The sequence below is a fragment of the Giraffa tippelskirchi genome, chromosome 5 (genome assembly GCF_054371585.1).
Source record: "Giraffa tippelskirchi isolate mGirTip1 chromosome 5, T2T-mGirTip1v1.2.pri, whole genome shotgun sequence".
NCBI lineage: Eukaryota > Metazoa > Chordata > Mammalia > Artiodactyla > Giraffidae > Giraffa > Giraffa tippelskirchi.
Window position 1 is genome coordinate 191115395 of NC_137279.1, and position 20263 is coordinate 191135657.

The window sequence follows — 20263 nt, forward strand, 5'->3', positions numbered from 1 at the left end:
AATTGTTGTTGTTGTTCAGCTGCTAAGTCATGTCCAACCTTTGCGACCCCAGGAACTGATGGACTGCACACTATACAGTCCATGGAATTCTCCAGGCCAGAATACTGGAGTGGGTAGCCTTTCCCTTCTCCAGGGCATCTTCCCAACCCAGGATGGAACCCAGGTCTCCCGCATTGCAGGTGGATTCTTTACCAGCTGAGCCACAAGGGAATCCCAAGAATACTGGAGTGTGTAGCCTATCCCTTCTCTAGCAGATCTTTCTGACCCAGGAATTGATCCAGGATCTCCTGCATTGCAGGCAGATTCTTTACCAACTGAGCTATCAGGGAAGCGAGTGTCTCCTGGAGTTTGCTCAAATTCATGTCCATTGAGTCAGTGATGCTATCTAACCATCTCATCCTCTGTTGCCATTCTTCTCCTCCTGCCCTCAGTCTTTGCCAGCATCAGGGTCTTTTCCAGTGAGTCAGCTCTTTGCATCAGGTGGCCAAAGTATTGGAGCTTCAGCTTCAGCGTCAGTCCCTCCAGTGAATATCCAGGGTTGGTTTCCTTTAGAATTGACTTAGCAGGGTTGTTTTAGTCACTAAGTCATGTCCGACTCTTTGCAACCCCATGGACTGTAGCTGGCCAGGCTCCTCAGTCCATGAAATTTTCCAGGCAAGAGTACTGGAGTAGGTTGCCATTTCCTTTTCCAGGAGATCTTCCTGACCCAGGGATGGAACCTAGGTCTCCCGCATTGGCAGACAAGTTCTTTACTGCTGAGCCACCAGGGAAGCCTCTGACTTAGCAATATTTGTGTACAGATTTACAGGCTTTTGTGGGTTTTCATGTCCACTTGCTTAGTAAACTTGGTAACTAAAAGCCTTTTCAAAATCAGATACTAGTCATTCATTAATTTCATTGTTGGTTTATTCTGTACTTGTATTCTGGTTAGTCTTCTGGACTTTGCCTTGTAGCTAATCTTTCCTCTAGAGAAACTGAACTTTCTGATGCATGAAACTGGAGAATGTAGAAAACAATTGAGTGCTAATAAAAAGCCTTTGTCATGAAGAAGGTTAGGAATAACCCTCAGGAAGAGGCTCTCGTCCTGCCCCGTGAGCGGCGGGCATTTTCTGTGTTTGTATAAACATGGAATCTTACCAGTTTTCCATCTGGCCTCTTTCGGTCAGCGTAGTTACCTTGAGGCTGACCTGTGTGATTATCAGCGGCTGGTCGTCTCCCTGCTGAGTGGCGTTCTATCATGCTGTGTCCGTGCTCTCACCTGCTGATGGGCGTGTGAGCTGTTCCTGGGTTTGGCAATTGCAAATGACACTGCTGTGAATGTCAATGTAGAGTCGTGGTCATTGCCTCTTTTTTCTTGGGTAAACAATATTTACCGTAAACACCTAGGAGTGGAACAGTGGGATCGGATGGGAAGTGGAGGTTAGACTTCTTAAGAAACCGCTGCCCTCTCTCCAAAGTGCTTGTACCATTTTGTGTTCCCACCGGCATGATGAGAGCTGCATTTCCTCCACAACCTCCTGACCGCTTGGACTGGCCAGTCTTTTCATTTTAGCTGTTCTAATAGGCACGTGAGGGTAGTGAGGTAGCCCCACGAATCCTCGTATAGAAGGAAGGGTCTCCAAGACTTTGTCGATAAGTGGAAGGGGGAGTTTTTGCAAACCAGTATGTAAATTATGAAACCCACTTCTGAAAAGGCAAAAGAAATGCTTAGACGAAGGTCTGTCAGCGCGTCTGAAAAGGTTACAGGCTGCCGCACACCACATGGGCCACAGGATTGCCGTGGGGAGGGAAGGGGGGCAGGCAGAGGATCAGCCCAGCGGCTCCTCTGAGGGGCTTCTCAGCAGAATCCTGGGGCAGGATGGGGAGGGAGCGGGTGGACGGGCCGAGAGGCGTTCCAGAGGGGCTCACGGTGTGCCCCGCCGTGCTCCTGCCCACGCTGACTGACGCTGATGACAGCCTTTCAGGTGTCACTGATTGAACTGACTGGGCCTCCTAAACACCGCAGACCTTCCTAACTTGTAATGAAAACTTACACAGTAGTCCTAGGGAGTGTGCGGATGACTTCATATACGTATTTTTACCGCATCTTTTTACATTTCTATCTTTATGTGTGTTTTCTTATTTATGTACTTATTATAGTGGTACCTGCTCAAAAAAGTATTTTTATAAATAGGACTGAACGGTCAAAAGGTTTGGAGGCTCCTGGTCTGGAGTCGAAGTATGAATGGTCATGGACACCTCCGGAATTCCTGCCCTGAGCCCTGCTTTCTCCACCACGTGAAGCTTAGTTCCTACTTCCTGCTCTCCAGTGAGACTAGCGCTAGCTGGGCTCTGAGCCCAGGTCTGAAAGCAAATGTGTCCCTGGGGTGGTGACCTCTCTGGTGACTGAGGGGACCTGCACTGTGACGTATGGTGCTGGACTTTGTGTCGAGCAGTCATGGGCTCTATTTCTGCTTGTTTTTGCTGTTTTGCAGCGTGGTCTATTACTCCACCCTTTCCTTCCCCCATCTTCCCGAATGGGAAGCAGGGCAGATGGCCACAGCTTCCCCTCCCGTGGCGTCGGGTGAGAAGAAAGCCACGTCTCAGAATTCTGGGGCTCCGGCCTCCTCCCCCGTCGGCTTCTAGCTCCTCCCTGTTCCTTGAGTCTCAGTACTTTCCCCTGATTTGCTGTCCCTTCACCACGTGATATCTAGGCTGTCACTCACGTGAGTGAACACATGTTGTCCTAGAACTGCCCGCTCAGCCCTCCCGCTGCCTCGTGTCTGGTCGTTCCTTTAAATGTCTGTTGATTGGATTTGGTGCAGCAAAGTTACTGAATTTCCACTTTGGTTCCTCCAGGTAGAAAGGCCAAGGAGATGATCAACGCGGCCCGGGAGAACCTCGCCAGGATGATAGGTGGGCAGCCTCAGGACGTGATCTTCACTTCGGGGGGCACTGAGGTAAACAGTCCAAAGTCTCGTGTTCTTTTGGCTGTCAGTTATTAAAAAAAAGCATGAGGTGGTGCCCTCTTGGTATTATTGTCTTTTAAAGAAAGAGTAATTCTTTGTCCTGGTATTTTGCCAATTAGCCTGATACAATTAGGCAGCATTTATCCTATAAGTGAATTCCAGGGGGCTAATAGGATATTTGTTACCTAACGTGTGAATTAACTTGCTTTGCATTGCTTTCTCAATAAAGAGAGTTTCTCCTTCATTTTGCCCTGGAATCATTCCTTTATATGCCTAAGTTGTTTACCTTATTGAGAGGTTTGCAGTCAGAATGGCCATCATCAAAACATCTATAAACGACAGACGCTGGAGAGGGTATGCAGAAAAGGGAGCCCTCCTGCATTGTCGGCGGGATGTAAATTGACGCGGCCGCTATGGAGGACAGTGTGTGTTCTTAGTCACCCCGTCGTGTCCAGCGCTTCGCGACCCCGTGGACTGTAACCGGCCAGGCTCCTCCGTCCATAGAATTCTCCAAGCAAGATCACTGGGGTGGGTAACCATTCCCTTCTCCAGGAGATCTTCCTGACCCAGGGATTAAAACCAGGTCTCTCACACTGCAAGTGGATTCTTTACCATCTGAGCCACCAGGGAAGCCCTGTGGAGGTGCCTTAAAAATTAAAAATAGAGTTACCATATGATTCAGCAACCCAGTCCTGGGCATACACCCAGAAAAGATGAAAACCCTAATTCAAACAGATACATGCACCCCAGTGTTCACAGCAGCACTGTCTACAATAGTCAAGACATGGAAGCAGCCTAAATGTCCATCAACAGAGGAGTGAATAAAGAAGATGTGGTACATATACATAATACATGCTGAGTGAGGTAACTCAGAGGAAGACAAATATTATATGACATCTCTTGTACGTGGAATCTTTAAAAAAAATGATACAAATGAACTGATTTATAAAACAGAAGTAGACTCACAGACTTAGGAAAGAAGCTATGGTTATGAAAGGGGAAGCCGGGGCAAGGAGAGAGAAACTAGGAATTTGAGATTAACATATACACACTACTATATATAAAACAGATAAACAACAAAGACCTACTGTACAGCATAGGGAACTATATTCAATACCTGGTAAAAACTTGTAATGGAAAAGAATCTGATAAAGAATGTATATATATCAGAATCACTTTGCAGTACACCTGAAACTAACACAACTTTGTAAATCAACCACACTCCAATTAAAAAAAAAAAGAGTGTGAGGTTTGACCCATTTGAAAGATATTTCTTTTTAAATTGATAGAAGATTCTCAATGACAGTGTGATGGCATCAAGGCCTCTAGTCAGTCATTCTTACCATCTCATTTCCTTATTGGAAAGGAAGGTCCTTCACAGGTGATGTGACTGTCCACATTAGAAAAAAAAAAAGAATCTGCAACTAGATTATTAGTAAGTAAATTTAGCAAAGTTATTAGATTAAAAAAAAATCAAGTGTATTTTTATGTACCAGCAACAGTGCATATTTATCAGAGTACCAAAAAATATCAAATACTTAGGAAATAAATCTAGTAAAAAGGATTTTGTAAGCCACTCCTCGCCCCAATACATACACACATTGGGAATAGAATTTATTACTGAGAGCCTTCAAAGAAGTTCTGAGTAACTGGAGCGTGTATCGTGTCCACAGATGGGAAGACTCAATATAAGTGCGTCAGCTCTTCAGGTTTGTAGATTCAGTGCAACGTCAGTCAGAATTCTGACTCCTTTTTTCATGGAGCCTCACCATATGGAAATACAAAATGCCAAGAATAGCCAAGACTTCTTGAAGATTAAGAATGCAGTGAATTGCTCTATGAATTAAGACAGACGGTCTTAGGGCAATGAGAGACACCGGGCCAGAAACAGGACCATACCTGAATGACCCCGTGTCACATGACGAGCCCTGGACCTTGTGATGCTGAAGAGTGATAGATTTCCTAAATAAAATACAGAAACCTTTAACCATAAAAGATTGATAAATTCTCCCACCACCACAAAACAAACCATAGTTCATCAGTGAACCCTGAAGGAAATCAGAAGACCAGCCAGGCATTGGGAGATGTTTGCAGCAAATAACTGACAAAAGACTCGCATCCAGAATATACCTGCAGACAACCCAGCAGAAAACGGGCAAGAAACATGTTAAACCCTGCACTGAGGAGACGCCCCTGTGGTTTCTATGTGGGAAAAGGTTCTCAGCCTCATAAGTGGTCAGAATCAAAGGTAAACAGCAACCTGGGTGCCTCTGCCCACCCGTCAGGGTGGAAGAAGTAAGACGTCTGATGGCAGGAGGTATCGAGCACAGGGCAGGCAGAGGCCCCGGCTGGAAACCACGCTGGAAGGCGGGCAGGCGCTGCCTGGTGAAGCTGAGGCCATGTCACCCTGTCAGCCAGCAGCTCCGCTTGGGGACGTGGCCGGGAAGAACGGGGCGTGTGGACACCAGGGGTAGGTGGGACCGCTCACGCCGCGTTCATGAGAGCCGGAGACCAGGGGTGACCCACGCGTCCCTCCAAACAGCACGGACGGTGCTCACATCTCTGGTGTGGTCCCAGGTGGAGGGTACCGGCCGGTGCCCTGCGGCAGCCAGAGGACTCCCAGGTGCGGATCAGGGGGTGTCAGCCCAAGACTAAGCTGATCCCGCCCGGAGGGGCCAGGTTAGGGGAGGGGGGCTGCTGACAGGCCCGTAGGCAGTGACCACCCCTGCACACCAGGTCCGGACTCCTGATGGCCCGCAAGGAGCCACCCCAGCTGTCCTGTGGGCCACCTTGATCTCGTCTGGGGCCAGGTGCCAAGCAGCCTGTTGACCTGAGGGCACGCGGTGCATTTTCAGTTGTGACCGACTGGTTCCTACAGAGGCTGCCGTGTTCCCAGCACCTCCGGGGCGCTCAGCACGGAGTCCTGTGCCCCTCGGTACCTGCAGGTAGAGGCGGCGTGTGGCAGGGGCCTGGCACCTTCGTCAGTTCACGGTGGGTCGGATCAGCTCTGACCTGAGGGCTTCCCTTTCTGGACCAGGAATCGCTGTGCGGGCAGCACTGTTCTCAGAAGGGGGGTGACCTGGGACTCTGTAAAGAACCCTCCGCTGCTCAGAGAAGTGCATTCAAGCCGTCCATCCTGACCCTGTCCCCCCAGCCACCCAGGGTGATGCGTCTCGGGTCTTGGGGTCCCTGCGCTGCCTGCCTCGTTCTCCCCCAGGACCCCCCCAGGACCCCCTATTTATACTCAGAGCCTTTTCAGTCCCCACCGGGCAACAGTGTGCGGGCTCCTGGCCACCGAGCAAGCACAGCCCCCGCCCTCCCGCTGGCGGTGCCTTCAGATACCGGAGTAGGTTGGATGTGCAGTTGAGAAAATGATCCGTTCAGTTCAATTCCATTCATATAAGGGTCAAAAAGAGGCAAAATAAGCAAAATCGGTTAGGAATGCTTACACAGGAAGGAAGTGTGTAAAGACAAGCAGGAAAGTGATCACCGTACAAATCAGGGTGGCGGTTAGCTGGGGTGGGGAGGCGGTGCTTGAGAGCAGGCGGGGGCTGTCCCTGAGTGGGGGCTGTGTTTTTTTGTCTCGATCCAGGTCACTGTTACTCAGATGTTCACTGTCATACTTTCTCATTAAACTTACCTTTCTCTGCTCTTCTGTATGTATGTTATACTTAATAATAAGAGTGAAGTGAGAGTCGCTCAGTCGTGTCCGACTCTTTGTGACCCGTGGACTATACAGTCCATGGGATTCTCCAGGCCAGAATACTGGAGTAGGTAGCCGTTCCCTTCTCCAGCAGATCTTACCGACCCAGGGATCGAACCCAGGTCTCCTCCACTGCAGGTGGATTTTTTACCAGCTGAGCCACCAGGGAAGCCCAAGAATACTGGAGTGGGTAGCCTCTCCCTTCTGCAGCAGATCTTTCCAAGCCAGGAATTGAACTGGGGTCTCCTCCATTGCAGGCGGATTCTTTACCAGCTAAGCTACCAGGGAAGCCCATATATAATAACAATAAGAGAACAATAATAATAATACTGTTATAATAATAATAAGAGAAAAAGATTTAAAACAAAAATCTCCCACCCCATCTCCTCAGTTATCCACTTCCTGTCCCTACAGGAGACCAGCACTGTTAGTTTCTGTTGAGGGCTGCAGAGACAGTCTTTGTGCTTACCTTCTCTGCTTCCCTTTTTACCTCTTCAGGGAAGGATGTGGTGGGGAGGGGTGTGTGCGTGAGTGTGTGTGTGTCTCGTCCTTTTTATACAGACTGTAGGATGCTGCATCCAGCGCACACTGCCTTCTTTCATTTAACAAGTGCCTTTGAGATCAGTGGCGTCAGCCTGTGGAGTGGTCCCTCGATCTGCCTGGTGTCCAATAAACAGTGTGTAGTTATTTACCGAGTCCCCTATTGACAGACATTGAAGGGCTCCTGAGATTTTGCTGCTTCATCTTTGTGCACTTGGTCAGCTTCACGTCCATCGCTTTGCTTCTGTGCAAGCGCAGCTGTGGGATCAAGTCCAGGAAGTAAGCCTCCTGGGTCAGAGGCACCAGGCAGCCCTTAACGGGGGTTGCGCCAGTTCACACTCCCACCAGCAATGGCTCCCTGGGCAAAATATGCTTTTTTAACAGATTTAGAAAATTTTAAATGTATGATGTTGCTTAACAACCAAAACAATAATCAGAATTCACCAGAAGTGAATTCTGACATTTCTGAAAGTTGAAAACCCCCGGATCTTTGTAGCTGGGTCTTTCAGAAGGCACAGCTCAGGAGCTGAATTTCTTGGAGACCATTTTTTCCACGTTAGGCACAAAAGCAGCCACAAATGAGAGCGCCCGTCGCTCGACGGCTCCCGCAGGAGGTGATCGCAGGTGACCTTCCCGCTCTGTCTCTGCAGTCAAACAACTTGGTGATCCAGTCCACGGTGAAGCACTTCCGCAAAGGCCACGCCACCAACGGGGACACGGGCGGGCGTCCCGGCCCGGTGGACGGGGCCCTGCCCCACATCGTCACCTGCACCGTGGAGCACGACTCCATCCGCCTGCCGCTGGAGCACCTGCGGGAGGAGCGCGCGGCCGGTGAGTGAGCGCAGGCCGCCCGGGCCCGCAGGGAGCCCCCTACCTCCTGCACCCGCCCGCCGGCTGTGCTGGGCTGCGAAGCTTACACGGCCTGTGCTTCTTCCAGATTTTCCCTGAGGGACACACTGATGATCAGTGTGGTGTGGAACTGGTCATTTACCACCAAATGATACATAGACTCTTGTGCATGATCACACACACACACACACACACACACACACACACACACCCCACGATAATCAGTGTGTGGAACTGGTCATTTGTCACCGAATGATGCATGGACTCTTGTATATGATCACACACACACACACCCCATGATAATCAATGTGTGGAACTGGTCATTTATCACCTAATGATACATAGACTCTTGTGCATGATCTCACACATACACACACACACACACACACACACACACACACACACCCCACAATAATCAATATGTGGAACTGGTCATTTACCACCTAATGATGCATAGACTCTTGTATATGATCACACACACACATAGACACCATGATAATCAGTGTGTGGAACTGCTCATTTATCACCGAATGATGCATAGACTCTTGTGTACGATCACACACACACCACCTCCTGGTTGCCAGCTTGCTTACTCTCCCGTAGTGCAGTGCCTCATAAGACCTGAAGACCTGGAAAGAATTACCACTTTGCTCAATCCAGAGCCCAGCTCACCATGAACTCTGCGTTCTTTAAATGGTGTGGCGGTGGATTACTCACTCAGTCGTGTCCAACTCTTTGCAACCCCACGTACTGTCTTACCAGGCTCCTCTGTGGAATTCTCTAGGCAAGAATACTGGAATGGGCTACCATTTCCTCCTCCAGGTGATTTTCCTGACCCAGGGATAAAATTCGCATCTGCTACATCGCAGGCTGATTCTTTACCACTGAGCCCCCAGGGAAGCCCCTTGTGTATGATAAGTAAATGCATATTTAGTAGCACGCCTATAAATGCTAACTTGTGCTTTTCATTGCTTGATTTTAATAATTAAATCTTGGCTTCCCTCCCTCTGGTAGAAAGGAGAAGAATCCAGTAGACATGACTTCTGGTGGTAAAAACAAGAATAAGTGCGCTCCTGCTGGGAGCCCTTCTCTCAGCACAGAGGAGGCTCGGGCCTCCCAGGTGAGGGGAAGGGGTGGCCCAGGGCCCCCCAGGAGGTGCACCTGCCCAGGGAGTCTGAGGGCAGGTAGGGCTTGCCCAGCAGTGGCAGTGGCCCTGGTCACTTCCAGTCCTTCCTTCACTTTTCCTGTGATGTGGCGTCCCAAGACACAGGGTGTCGATACTAGTTTTTCAAAACTAGTTTTTCAAAGTCATCGTTCTCAGAACAGCTGAGGTTGAACTCTGCTTGGAATAAGAGTGCTTTTCTGTTCAGCGTTCGCCTTCTTACCTGATCTGTCTGGAAACCCGGGGGAAGCAGGGAAAGTGTTTTTATCTAAAGGATGAGGAGTGGGCAGAACTGCTTGGTCGGACGTGAGCCTTGTGACCGGTTTTCCCGTTCAACTACTGGAGAGGTTTTTCTCTTTGTGATCTTTCCTGAACGGACCACTTAAACTAAGATAAGTCAGTTCCGACTTTCTTGTTTAAACTGTAGTTCCTTTTCATCCCTGTCTCACTTGTACAGGGAAAGGCAATGTAATACATTGTCATTAGTTACTGTTACATGTTACCTCTTAGTTAAAATTACACAAGTTTTTACAAAATATAGACACACAGTGATGGAAATAACCTAAAGATCTGCAGAAAGGCTTCAAGGAAAAGCAGAGGTTCTTCCCCACTAGCCTTAGTCCTGAGGCAGCCTCCCCTTGAGTTTACCTTCAGTTTTTCTCCCACTCAGTATTATCATTTTAGCTGCTTCCGCTTTAATACTTAATTGCTTACAAATATAATCTTGATTTCTTGGTTGGTCACTCATGCACCTGTCTGTTGACTTGCTGGTGTGAAACGGGGACTTGGCCTCGCCTGTCTTCCACCCCTCCACCTCCACACTGTCCAAGTGGGTTTGTTTTCGTGAATGTCCACTTTATGGAGATGGAACTCACATACTATACCCTGAACCCATTTGAAGTGTACATTTCAGTCATTTTAAAGTGTATTCACAGAGTTGTGTGACCATCACCACGATCAGTTATGATGCCTTTCATGTCCCTACAAAGGACCTCGTTACCTGTAGCTGTAACTGTTTCCCTCACCCCTGGGCAAGCTGGTCCATAGAGTCGTCTCTGGAGATTTGCCCATTCTGACTTCCGTGTGAAGGGAATCATCGGATATGTGGTCTTTGTCATTGGCTTCTTTCAGTCCGCACCGTGTCTTCAAGGTTCATGCGCATCGTAGCCTGTGCCAATATATCATCCCTTTTTATGGATGAATGATACTCACATTTTACCTGTCCATCGGTTGATGAACGTTTGATGTTAATGTTATGAAGAGTGCCATTGTGAGCATTTGTGTAGAAGTGTTTGTCTGGATGCATGTTTCTGTTTCTCTCGAGTATCTACCAGGAGTGGAACTGCTGGGTCACGTGGTCATTCTGTGTCTCACCTTTCGAAGGCTCTCCTTGTTTACCCTAACCTTTGTATTCCACAGGAGTTGCCCCATTTTACACTCCCACCGGCGGTGCCTGGGGTGGGGTGGGCTTCCAGGTTCTCGGTGTCCTTGCTGACATTTGTCTATCGTCAGGGTTTTCTATTACAGCCGTCCTAGCAGGCATCAGGCGGCTCTCATGGGCGGGTTTTGATCTGCATCTCCCTGATGGTTGATGAGGATGAGCGGGTGCTCATGTATGCAATAAAAAGACAAAACTCCCGGCTGGAGTAGCCTTTGCTTTGCCCCCTCTGAGCCCCAAAGTGGTGGCGCCAGCAGTGCCGTCTCTTGCTGCCCCCCTGCCCCCACCCCCACCCTGGGAGCCCTCCTGGGCCTGCTGGCCAGGCCAGCACCTCTGCCGCCCACTTCTGGCTGTGGGGTGGGGGTCCTCGGGTGTCAGAACCTGGTCCTCTGCCTGCCTCAGCAGTCGGCACCCCCCTGCCCCGTTCTCCGCGTGTGCAGCCTGAACTCAGCTGACCTCTGGGTCCTTTCCTACTCTTTACGGAGTTAGTTTTCACCTGTCAGCAACCTGGGTGGGTTTTCCCTGTTGGCATTAACCCAATGCCACCAGCTGTCTGTATTCTAGGCATGGCTCAGAGTTCCTCGTCCACAGGTGCTGCCCATGTTGAGAAATATATCCGTTCTCTCATTTCAGTGGGACCTTGAGGAGAAAGCAGGTGTGTTGTCTTCAGCATTTTGTACCCGAAACCCGGGCTTAGTCACCCTGCCTGTCTTCCACCTGCAGTAGCAGGGGTCTAAGTGCCGGGTACACAGGAGGTGCTTAAGGAGGGCTGGGTCAGTGCTGAGTGAGTGAAGGTCACGTGGCTGGCATGTCAAGATGCTCTTGTGAACTGAGGTGTCTCAGCTGCTCACAGGTCCCTCAGAGGAGAACAGAGGGTCCCCAGAGAGACCCCGCCACCGAGGCTCATTGGTGAAGCCTGCAAGCCATTGTCTGTGGGCCTGGTGACAAAAGGTGGCTCATATTCCTTCAGAGTCTTCTGAACTTTCACAATAAATTACTTTTTCACAATAAACTGTCCCGTTCCAGAGAGGAGACCTGGTCGGGCTGACCTCACATTTGTGTCTTACTCCTCAGAGGTCACCTTTGTCCCCGTGTCCAAGGTGAATGGGCAGGTGGAGGCTGAGGACATCCTGGCGGCCATCCGCCCAGCCACATGCCTGGTGACCATCATGCTGGCCAACAACGAGACGGGCGTTGTCATGGTGAGTCGCTGACCTCCTCTTTTCCTCTGTTCTTTAGTCTGGGAACTTCCGCCACATCCTCGTTCACAGCTCCTCATCTCTTTGATTCTGTTTCCGTGGAATGAGAGTGACCCAGGCGGCTGTTCGTTCTTCCCTCTCCAGCCGGTGCCTGAGATCAGCCGGCGAGTCCGAGCCCTGAACCAGCGGCGGGCGGCAAGGGGGCTGCCGGGGGTGCTCGTGCACACGGATGCCGCCCAGGCCTTGGGGAAGCGGCGCGTGGACGTGCGAGACCTGGGCGTGGACTTCCTGACCATCGTGGGGCACAAGGTGCGTCCTTCCGCCTCCCTGACCTCCTGCACGGAGACTCCTTGACACCCGTGAGGCTCAGCCCAGAGCAGAGCCCAGGGCAGCACTCACCCTCCCTCACCTGGCATGCCCAGTGTGCCCACCCAGCGAGGCCCTGGGTCAAGGTGCCAGGCAGACTGTGGCCCTGAGGCCAGCCAAGGCTGTGGAGGGGTAGAGGGAGAGGGCCTGGGGAGGTGGGGAGTGAGGGGGTGGAGGGGTGGGGCTGAGGTGGGCTTAGCCTGGGAGTGAGTGTTCTCTGCAGCTTCCCAGGTGGCGCAAGTGGTAAAGAACCCACCTGCCAGTGCAGGAAATGTAAGAGACGTGGGTTTGATCCCTGGGTCAGGAAGATCCCCTAGAGGAGGGCATGGCAGCCCACTCCAGTATTCTTGCCTGGAGAATCCCATGGACAGGGGAGCCGGGCGGGCTGCAGTCCATGGGGTCGCAAAGAGTCGGACATGGCTGGGTGACTGAGCAGCTGCGGAGTGTTCTCTGCACTCCCAGCCCACCCCCACCCCCACCCAGGGTCGGAAGACGCAGGGCTCAACAGTGAGGACTTGTCTAATCTGACTTACAGTGCAGCTCAGACAGTGAAGGTGTGGTTTTAGTGACCCTCCACTCTAGGCTGTGCTAGGGAAATACTAATAGTTAGCAGTGAAGACCCTTCTGAAGCTCTTGTGTCTCTCTCCAGCAGCCGAGAGAACCAGGAGTACTTTTAGTACTTTCTTCCCAGCTGGTTCCCAAGGCAGTGAGTGTGCCCACCTGACACGCTGGCACGTAAAACTTCTCCCTAATGTGGTTGTGAGAGCGGGAGTCGCCCACAGGATAGCCCTTGGCCACCTCTGGCTCCAGCCGGTCTGTCAGTCTCCCCGGCGGCAGGCAGGTGCTCCACTGCCCCCAAGCTGGGCCCAGCGTCCAGCGCCTGCCCCGCGCCCGTGTCTGGACGAGTCCCGTCCATGAGGCCACAGAGAGCAGGGTCCTCATGTCACAGAGCATCTCCACGTGCCTCTCAGCACGTGCAGGAGAAGGTCCCTGAAGGTTCTTGTTGGATAACTGACTGGTTTTCCTTGCAGTTCTACGGCCCCAGGATCGGAGCGCTCTACATCCGAGGGCTCGGTGAGCACACCCCTCTGTACCCGATGCTGTTTGGAGGCGGACAAGAGCGGAACTTCAGGCCAGGGTAAGGCAGGAGGTGAACGAGCTATCTGACCATACAGACGGCGGCCCTTCTGCCTCTCGGAAGCACTGTGACAGACCCTCCGCTGAGTCCGACGTGGCTCCACTGGCTGACTCTGCACTTGGGACTCACGCATGAGCCGTCTCACCGGGGAGGGTTCAAAGCAGATGAAGGAATCTGTCTTGTGGCTGCTTCCGTGCATCCAGTTCCTTCTGTTATTTGGGCCCGGCGGACAATAGAGGGGCCACTGCAGGCCCCCCCAGCACTGGCTGAGATGTGCTGCCCACCTCTTGACTGTGGGGTGCACAGGGCCACGTGGAAGCAGCTGGTCTCCTTTCCGAAAACTCCTGTGTCCTCATGACTTGCAGGCAGTGGAGGTGGGGCCAGCACCACACGTGTTGTCAGAAATGTGATAACAAGAGGGAGAGACAGGACATGCGCTGGGTCCCTGGGGTTCCTTTACCTCCTTTATTCCAGAACTAGAGCAGAAGAAGCCAGCAACTCAGAAACACCAGTAAGGGCTGATGAAGAAAGCCCTACAAGCCCTCTCTCCAGCTGGTGACAGGGAAAGGGCAACCTGGCAAGCCGGAGAGCATTTAGACAGCGTGCGCTGTCCTCCAGCCGTCACCGTGGACACCCGCCTCCGCCCACACACGCCGTGACCACAGCCCCACACCCTCCAGTGCACCAGACGGGGCCCAGTGAGGAGCCAGGATGTGCCCCCACCACAGCGATGCGCCCCACCACGATGTCAGCGGGGGCCACACGGGGACCCCGGGCTTCAGCCCACACCCGTCACTGGCCAGGTGCCTGCTCCTCTCGGGTGCTGATCGGACTGAGCTGGGAGCCTGGACGTCTACCCCTGCCTGGGAGTAATGAGCAAGGTCAGAAAATGCAGCTAATACAGAAGGGTTAACACACATCAAGAGTCATAGAATAACAGACAGACATTCAGGTTTCAGTTAAAAATTGCTCATCGTACTGAGAACCAGAACGATCTTAACCCAAAGAAAAAAAACTATCAATAGATGCCTACACTAAGATAATAAAGATATTTGAATTGTCTGACAAGAGATTTTAAGGCAAAAACAATAAAAATGCTTTAATGACCAATTATGAACACACTTGAAACAGAAGTGACAGAAAGCGTCAGCAAAGAAGAAGAAGATGTAGAGAAGAGCTCAACTGAAATTTTAGAACAAACAGTTTCAACAACCAAAGCAAAAAGGCCATGGACAGGCTCACCAGCAGAATAGGGGCAACAGAAGAAAGACTCGGTGAGCTGAAAGAACAGGATTAGCCAATATAAAAAACAGAGAGGAGGTAGACTGGAAAAACTCGAGAGAGCCTCCGGGCCCTGTGGGGCCAATAGAAGATCTAACATTCATTTCACTGAGGTCCGAGAGGGCGAGGAGGAGGATGGGATGAAAAACAACTTGGCAAAGAGACAAATTTGGCAAGAGACAAACTCACAGATTCAAGAAGCTGAACAAAACCCAACCAGGGTAAAACCAAAAGAAATCTAAGACATAAAAAATAAACTTCCATAAATGAAAGACAAAGGAAAAATCCTGAATGCAGCCAGAGGAAAAAATACACAACTCCTTACCTATAGGGAAAAAATAATTCAAATGATAGTGGATTACTCATCAGAAACCACAGAGGCCCAAGGAAGTAAGGCAAAATTTTCCAAGTGCTGGAAGAAAAGGCCTGTCAATCCAGAGTCATGTACACAGCAGAAATATCCTTCAGGAACAAAGAAGGAATCAAGGTGTTTTCAGATGAAGGAGAAAACTAACAGAATTTGTCACCAGAAAACCTATGCTAAAAATCACTGGAGAAGTTCTTTACACAGAAAGGAAACAGTGAAAGAAGGAAACTTGGAACAGCGGAGGGAAAAGAACACAATGAGCGAGAACACAGGCAAATAAAATAGACCTTCCTTCTCGTCTTGAGCTTCTAAATTATGTTCGATGGCTTAAGCAAAAATCATAGCACTGTCTGATGGGGTTCAAAATGTATGTGCAGGGGGCTTCGCTCGTGGTCCAGCGGTTAAGAATCCACCTGCCAGTGCAGGGGACGTGGCTTTGATCCCCGGTCCAGGGAGCTCCCCCATGCTGTGGGGCAACCAACCCCACGCGCCACAACTCCTGAGCCCGCGTGCTGCCGCTGCTGAAACCGCACACCCTGGAGCCCCGCTCCACAGCGAGAGAAACCAGCACGGTGAGGCTCGAGCGCCGCAGCAGGAGACGAGCCCCTGTGCAGCGACAAAGACCGGCGCAGCCAAGGATAAACAGACAAAGGGCTTTAAAAATGTAAGTGGGAAAAATGTTTGCGATGATTATTTTATGAATGGGGAAGAATAACGGATGTATCAAGAGGTACATTTTCTATTCTTTACTTGAACTTCTGAAAAAAGTTTAAGTAACTTACAGAAAAGTAGAAAAAAGAAAACAGAGGGAAAAAATAGAACAAACTGAAAAAATAAAATGGCAGACTTAAGCCTGAACATCAACTGTTACATTAAATAGTAAATGGAATAAATTTGTCAATTAAAAGGCAGAGGTTGGCAGAATAAATTTTTGAAAACTGATCTAACCGTATGCTGTCTCTAAGAAACTCACTTCAAATATAGCAAGTTGGGAAAAAGTGTATCATGTTAATCTTAATCTAAGGAAAGCAGGACTGTCTACATAACATTAGGTAAAGGAGACTCCAGAGCAAAGAGAATTACCAGAGGGTGAAAGGAATAAAGAGTCAGTTCACCAAGAAGACAGGGCAATCCTAATGTGGATGAACTAAACAGTCAGCTTCCAAATATGTGAGGAAATAAAACCTGAACTGAAAGGAAAAGTAGACAAATCCACAATTACAGATGGACACTTCAACACCCTTCTCTCAACAATGGGTAGGACTAGACAAAAATTGGCCAGGATACAGAAGAACTCAATAACACCTATCAACAGGATCTAATCAACATGTTTGGAACTCTCCACCCAACAGTAAGATACCCATTCTTTTCAAGTGCCACGGAATATACACTAAGATAAATCATATTCTGTACCATCAAACAAACCTCAGCACATTTAAAGAATTGAAATTACACAGTGTTTTCTTTAATCACAGTGGAATCAAACTAGAAATAATAACAGGAAGATAATAAGAAAATCTCCAAACACTTAGAACAACACACTTATGAGTAATCCATGGGGCAAATTACTGAAATGAATGAAAATACACTTACCAAAATTTGTGAGACACAGTTAAAACATGCTGAGAGGAAACTTAACAGCACTAAATGCCTATGTTAGATAAAGGGAAGAATCTCAAGTCAATAAGCTCCCATCTGAAGAACCTAGAAAATGTAGAGCAATATAAACCCAAACCAAACAGGAAGAATGAAATGATAAAGATGTGAACAGAAATCAGTGAAATTATAAACAAAAATCACTTTTTAAAATCAATGAATTGAAGATCTGGCTCTTTGGAAACATGGATAAAATTGACCAATGTTTAGCAAGACTGAAAAGAGAGAACAAACAAATTGCCATTATCAAGAATGAAACAAGATGTCACTGTGGGCCCTGCAAACATCAAAAGGAACAATGGAATGCTACAGAGAACCCACATACATGAACTTGATATAAAGAGTGGACTGCGTCATCAAAAAGTATAAGCTACCGTAACTCCCCTAATATGAGGTAGCCTTTCAACGTATGCTGCTGGAACGCTTGGACATCCCAGGTAAAGACAGACATCAGCCTGTCTCATGCCTTATGGAATGTAACTGAAAATAGATCATGAACTGAAATGTAAAACATAAAACTGTGGACATTTTAGGAGAAAATCTTCAGAACCTAGAGCTAAGCAAAGTGTTCTTAGCCTTGACACCACAAGCATCCATAAAAGGAAAAATTGATGAATTTCATCAAAACTTTTGTCCTGAAAAACGCTTTGTTAAGAGGAAGAAAAGACAAGCTACATATTAGGAGAAAAAATGTTTTCAAGTGACAAATCCGCCAAAGGGCTTGTACCTAGAATATATAAACAAAAAACGAAATATGCAACTACTATACAAGCTAGGAGTTCCATTCCTGGACATTTATCCCAGAGAAATGAAGACTTGTGCTCACAAGCAAAGCCTGTACCCAAAAGTGTTCAACAGCTTTACTCATCACAGCCACGAACTGCAAGCCACCCAGATGTCTTTTAACAAGCGAGCAAACAAGCAGGGGCACATGCGTGCTGTGGAACTCCTTTCAGGGATGAGGATGAAGGAACCACGGACACACAGCAGCCGGAGGAACCTCCGGAGGATTTTGGCAAACGAAAATAGCCAAGCCCTCCAAGTTATAAACTCTGTGATATCACTTACATGACAAAATTTGAAACATCCTCCGGGGTTAAGGAGGGAGTGGGGCTGAGGGTGTGGATGATGAAGAGTGGGCGTGGTTACAGCAGGGCTGCAGGAGGGTCTTTGTGGTGGTGGCCGTGTCTATATCTTGTCAGTGTCCAGGCTGGGATTCTGGCCTGCAGTGTTATTAACGCTTGGGGAAATAGTACAGGATACACAGAGTGCCTGCCTCTGTGCTGTTTTTTCCAACGACTGTGAATTTACATTCAAAATAAACAGTTTAATTAAAAAAGGAAGGAAAGAGAGAGGAGAAACAAAAAAAGGAAGAGAGACATCCCTGGTGGTCCAGCGGTTAAGAATCCGCCTTGCAATGCAGGGGACGTGGGTTCAATCCCTGGCGGGGCACTGAGATCTCACAGGCCACAGGGCAGCTAAGCCTGCACAGCACAGCTAGAGAGCGTGCGCCCTGACAGAGACCCCACGTTCTGCAAGTAAGGTCTGACGCAGCCAAATAGACAGACACCAGGAGAAAGGCGGGGAGGGAGACAGGCGGAGCCGCCGCTGTGCCAGAGTCACACAGGCAGCTCGCGGGTGGACCGGTGTGGGAGCAGGTTTGCAGGACTCTGGGTGGGGGTGGAGGGCTGGGGCGGGGCGGGGAGGGGCGGGGAGGGGCGGGGCCGGCTCCAGGCCCTACAGGGCCCGGCTGTGCCGCCCTGCCCACACCCACAGGCAGTCCCAGGTCACAGACCTTGAGCAATGAGTCAGGTCGGACCCTGTCATCCTACGGAGGAGGGGACATTAGAGGTCTCACAGCCCAGGACGGAGCCCAGAGCCCCTGGCTCTTCCTCGGGACAGACCTGACCAGTATACTTGGCCAGGCAAGGTCAGTGGGACCTTGTTTCCTGTACTGTCTGTGCTGTTCACTGAGTTCACTTATCTCGCTCTCTGTTAGTAAACGAGCAGGAAACAGCTCCAGAGGTTTAAGAGAAATTTGTTCAGCCAAAGTGGAAAGTTAAGTTACTGTTTTGGTTTTTCCTGAAATAGAGTGAAGCGTTGTAGTTTTAGTCTGTTAGATCAGCATGTGGGAACCACTGGTCTTCAGGGGTTTTCCTGTCCCCTCCTGCACAGCCACACACGTGCATGCACGTGTACACACACACAGCACCCCAAATCTCTAGTCATCAAAGATCCACCCCCATATTACAGCTGAGAGGCTGCAGGGAGCAGGGCGGGGACTGAATCCCTGGGCCTTGGCCCGGTGTGGCAGGGGGACCTAAGAGGCAGGCTCTGGGGCCTGCGGCCGGAGGGGCGGTTTCTCTCGGGGAGGGGAAGGATCCGGACAGAACTGTCGCTTGGCAGCCAGGGCAGACTGCCCCCAGTGCACCACGTCTGCTCTCCCCAGGCCACGACCACGGAGGGCTTGGGGGGCTGGCAGCTGCCCTCGTTTAGGAAGGATGTTGGGGTGACTGTCTTCACTTGAACACCTGGCTTCCATATGGCTGGGATTTCTTCCAAGGGTGTTGGTTAATTACTTTGTGTGGAAACGGGACTGACTCCCTTGTCTCTTACAGGACAGAGAACACCCCGATGATTGCCGGCCTTGGGAAGGTAAGCCTGGGGACCTCGGACGGCTGAAGCTCGCTTTGCCCGTCAGCGGGCAGGGGAACCTCAGTCTTCCTCCCACGTTTCTTCCTCACTCTCACCCCATGTGCGGGGGCGGGGTCCCCACCGAGCCGAGGTATCGCAATTCAGCTCCGTCCCGACACTGTCCACCCTCAGGATAAGGGCTCGGTCCCACAAGACCCCCCACCCCCGACAACCTCAGATGCCAGCTGTCACACGTGCTTGTGACCAACTGGCTATAAATCAGGGGTTCCCACGACCCGTTAGAACAGCTCACAGAGCTCAGAGGAACTAGACCCCTGACCCCAATAAACAGTTTATCATGAAAGGGTGTGATAAAGGACGCAGGTGGACACCCTGAAGAGCAGGATGTGGGAAGGGGCGTCCATGCCCTCGCTAGCGCCACCATCCCAGCACCTCTGTGTTCAGCAACCTGGAAGCCCTCTGAAGCCATCCTCCTGGGGTTTTACTGGAGGCTTCGCTCAATCACTAACTCCATTTCCAGCCCCTCTCCGCTCTCTGGAGATGGGGCTGGGGCACCAAGCTTCTAATCACGGTTCCGTGACCAGCCCCCACCTAGCCCCACCTAGAAGCCCACCCAGAGTCACCTCATTAGAGCAAGAGGCACTCCGGTCATCCAGGAAATTCGAAGGGACTTGGGAGCTTGGCATCGGGAACCAGAGTCCAAGGCCAACAATTAGAATAAAGGCGGCCCCCTCATGCCCCGACGACTCGGGAAGTTCCTGGGTCTCCGTCTCTGTGCGGGGCCAGGGCAGACGACTGGGCGTGTTCTGTGGGCTCACAGCAGTTTCCCAGCTGCTCCACTAGGCGGCCCAGGCTTCAGAGGAGATCACATTCATGACCCCAATAAACAGACCAATGTGTTAATAAGAGAAACCTCGAATTTTATTTATCAACCTGGAGATGTGCTTTTCAGGATCTGTGG

The 20263-nt window shown here is 50.2% G+C and overlaps 1 protein-coding gene across 26 annotated transcripts in view; it reads left to right on the top strand.

Moving 5' to 3' along the window:
• SCLY (selenocysteine lyase) overlaps positions 1–20263 on the top strand; it is a 30514-nt gene that overhangs the window by 4942 nt on the left and 5309 nt on the right. For 8 of the 26 annotated variants that reach the window (XM_081491214.1, XM_081491221.1, XM_081491202.1 and 5 more), the window contains exons 3-9: positions 2174–2341; positions 2839–2939; positions 7842–8022; positions 11715–11842; positions 11984–12148; positions 13237–13343; positions 19266–19302. In XM_081491214.1, the coding sequence (XP_081347340.1) occupies positions 2221–2341; positions 2839–2939; positions 7842–8022; positions 11715–11842; positions 11984–12148; positions 13237–13343; positions 19266–19302 (840 nt within the window). In that variant the 5' untranslated portion in view covers positions 2174–2220. Of the gene's footprint in view, positions 1–2173; positions 2342–2838; positions 2940–7841; positions 8023–11714; positions 11843–11879; positions 12149–13236; positions 13344–19265; positions 19303–19886; positions 20215–20263 lie in introns of those variants that run through there. The other 18 variants (XM_081491225.1, XM_081491210.1, XM_081491215.1 and 15 more) reach the window with 4 other exon arrangements.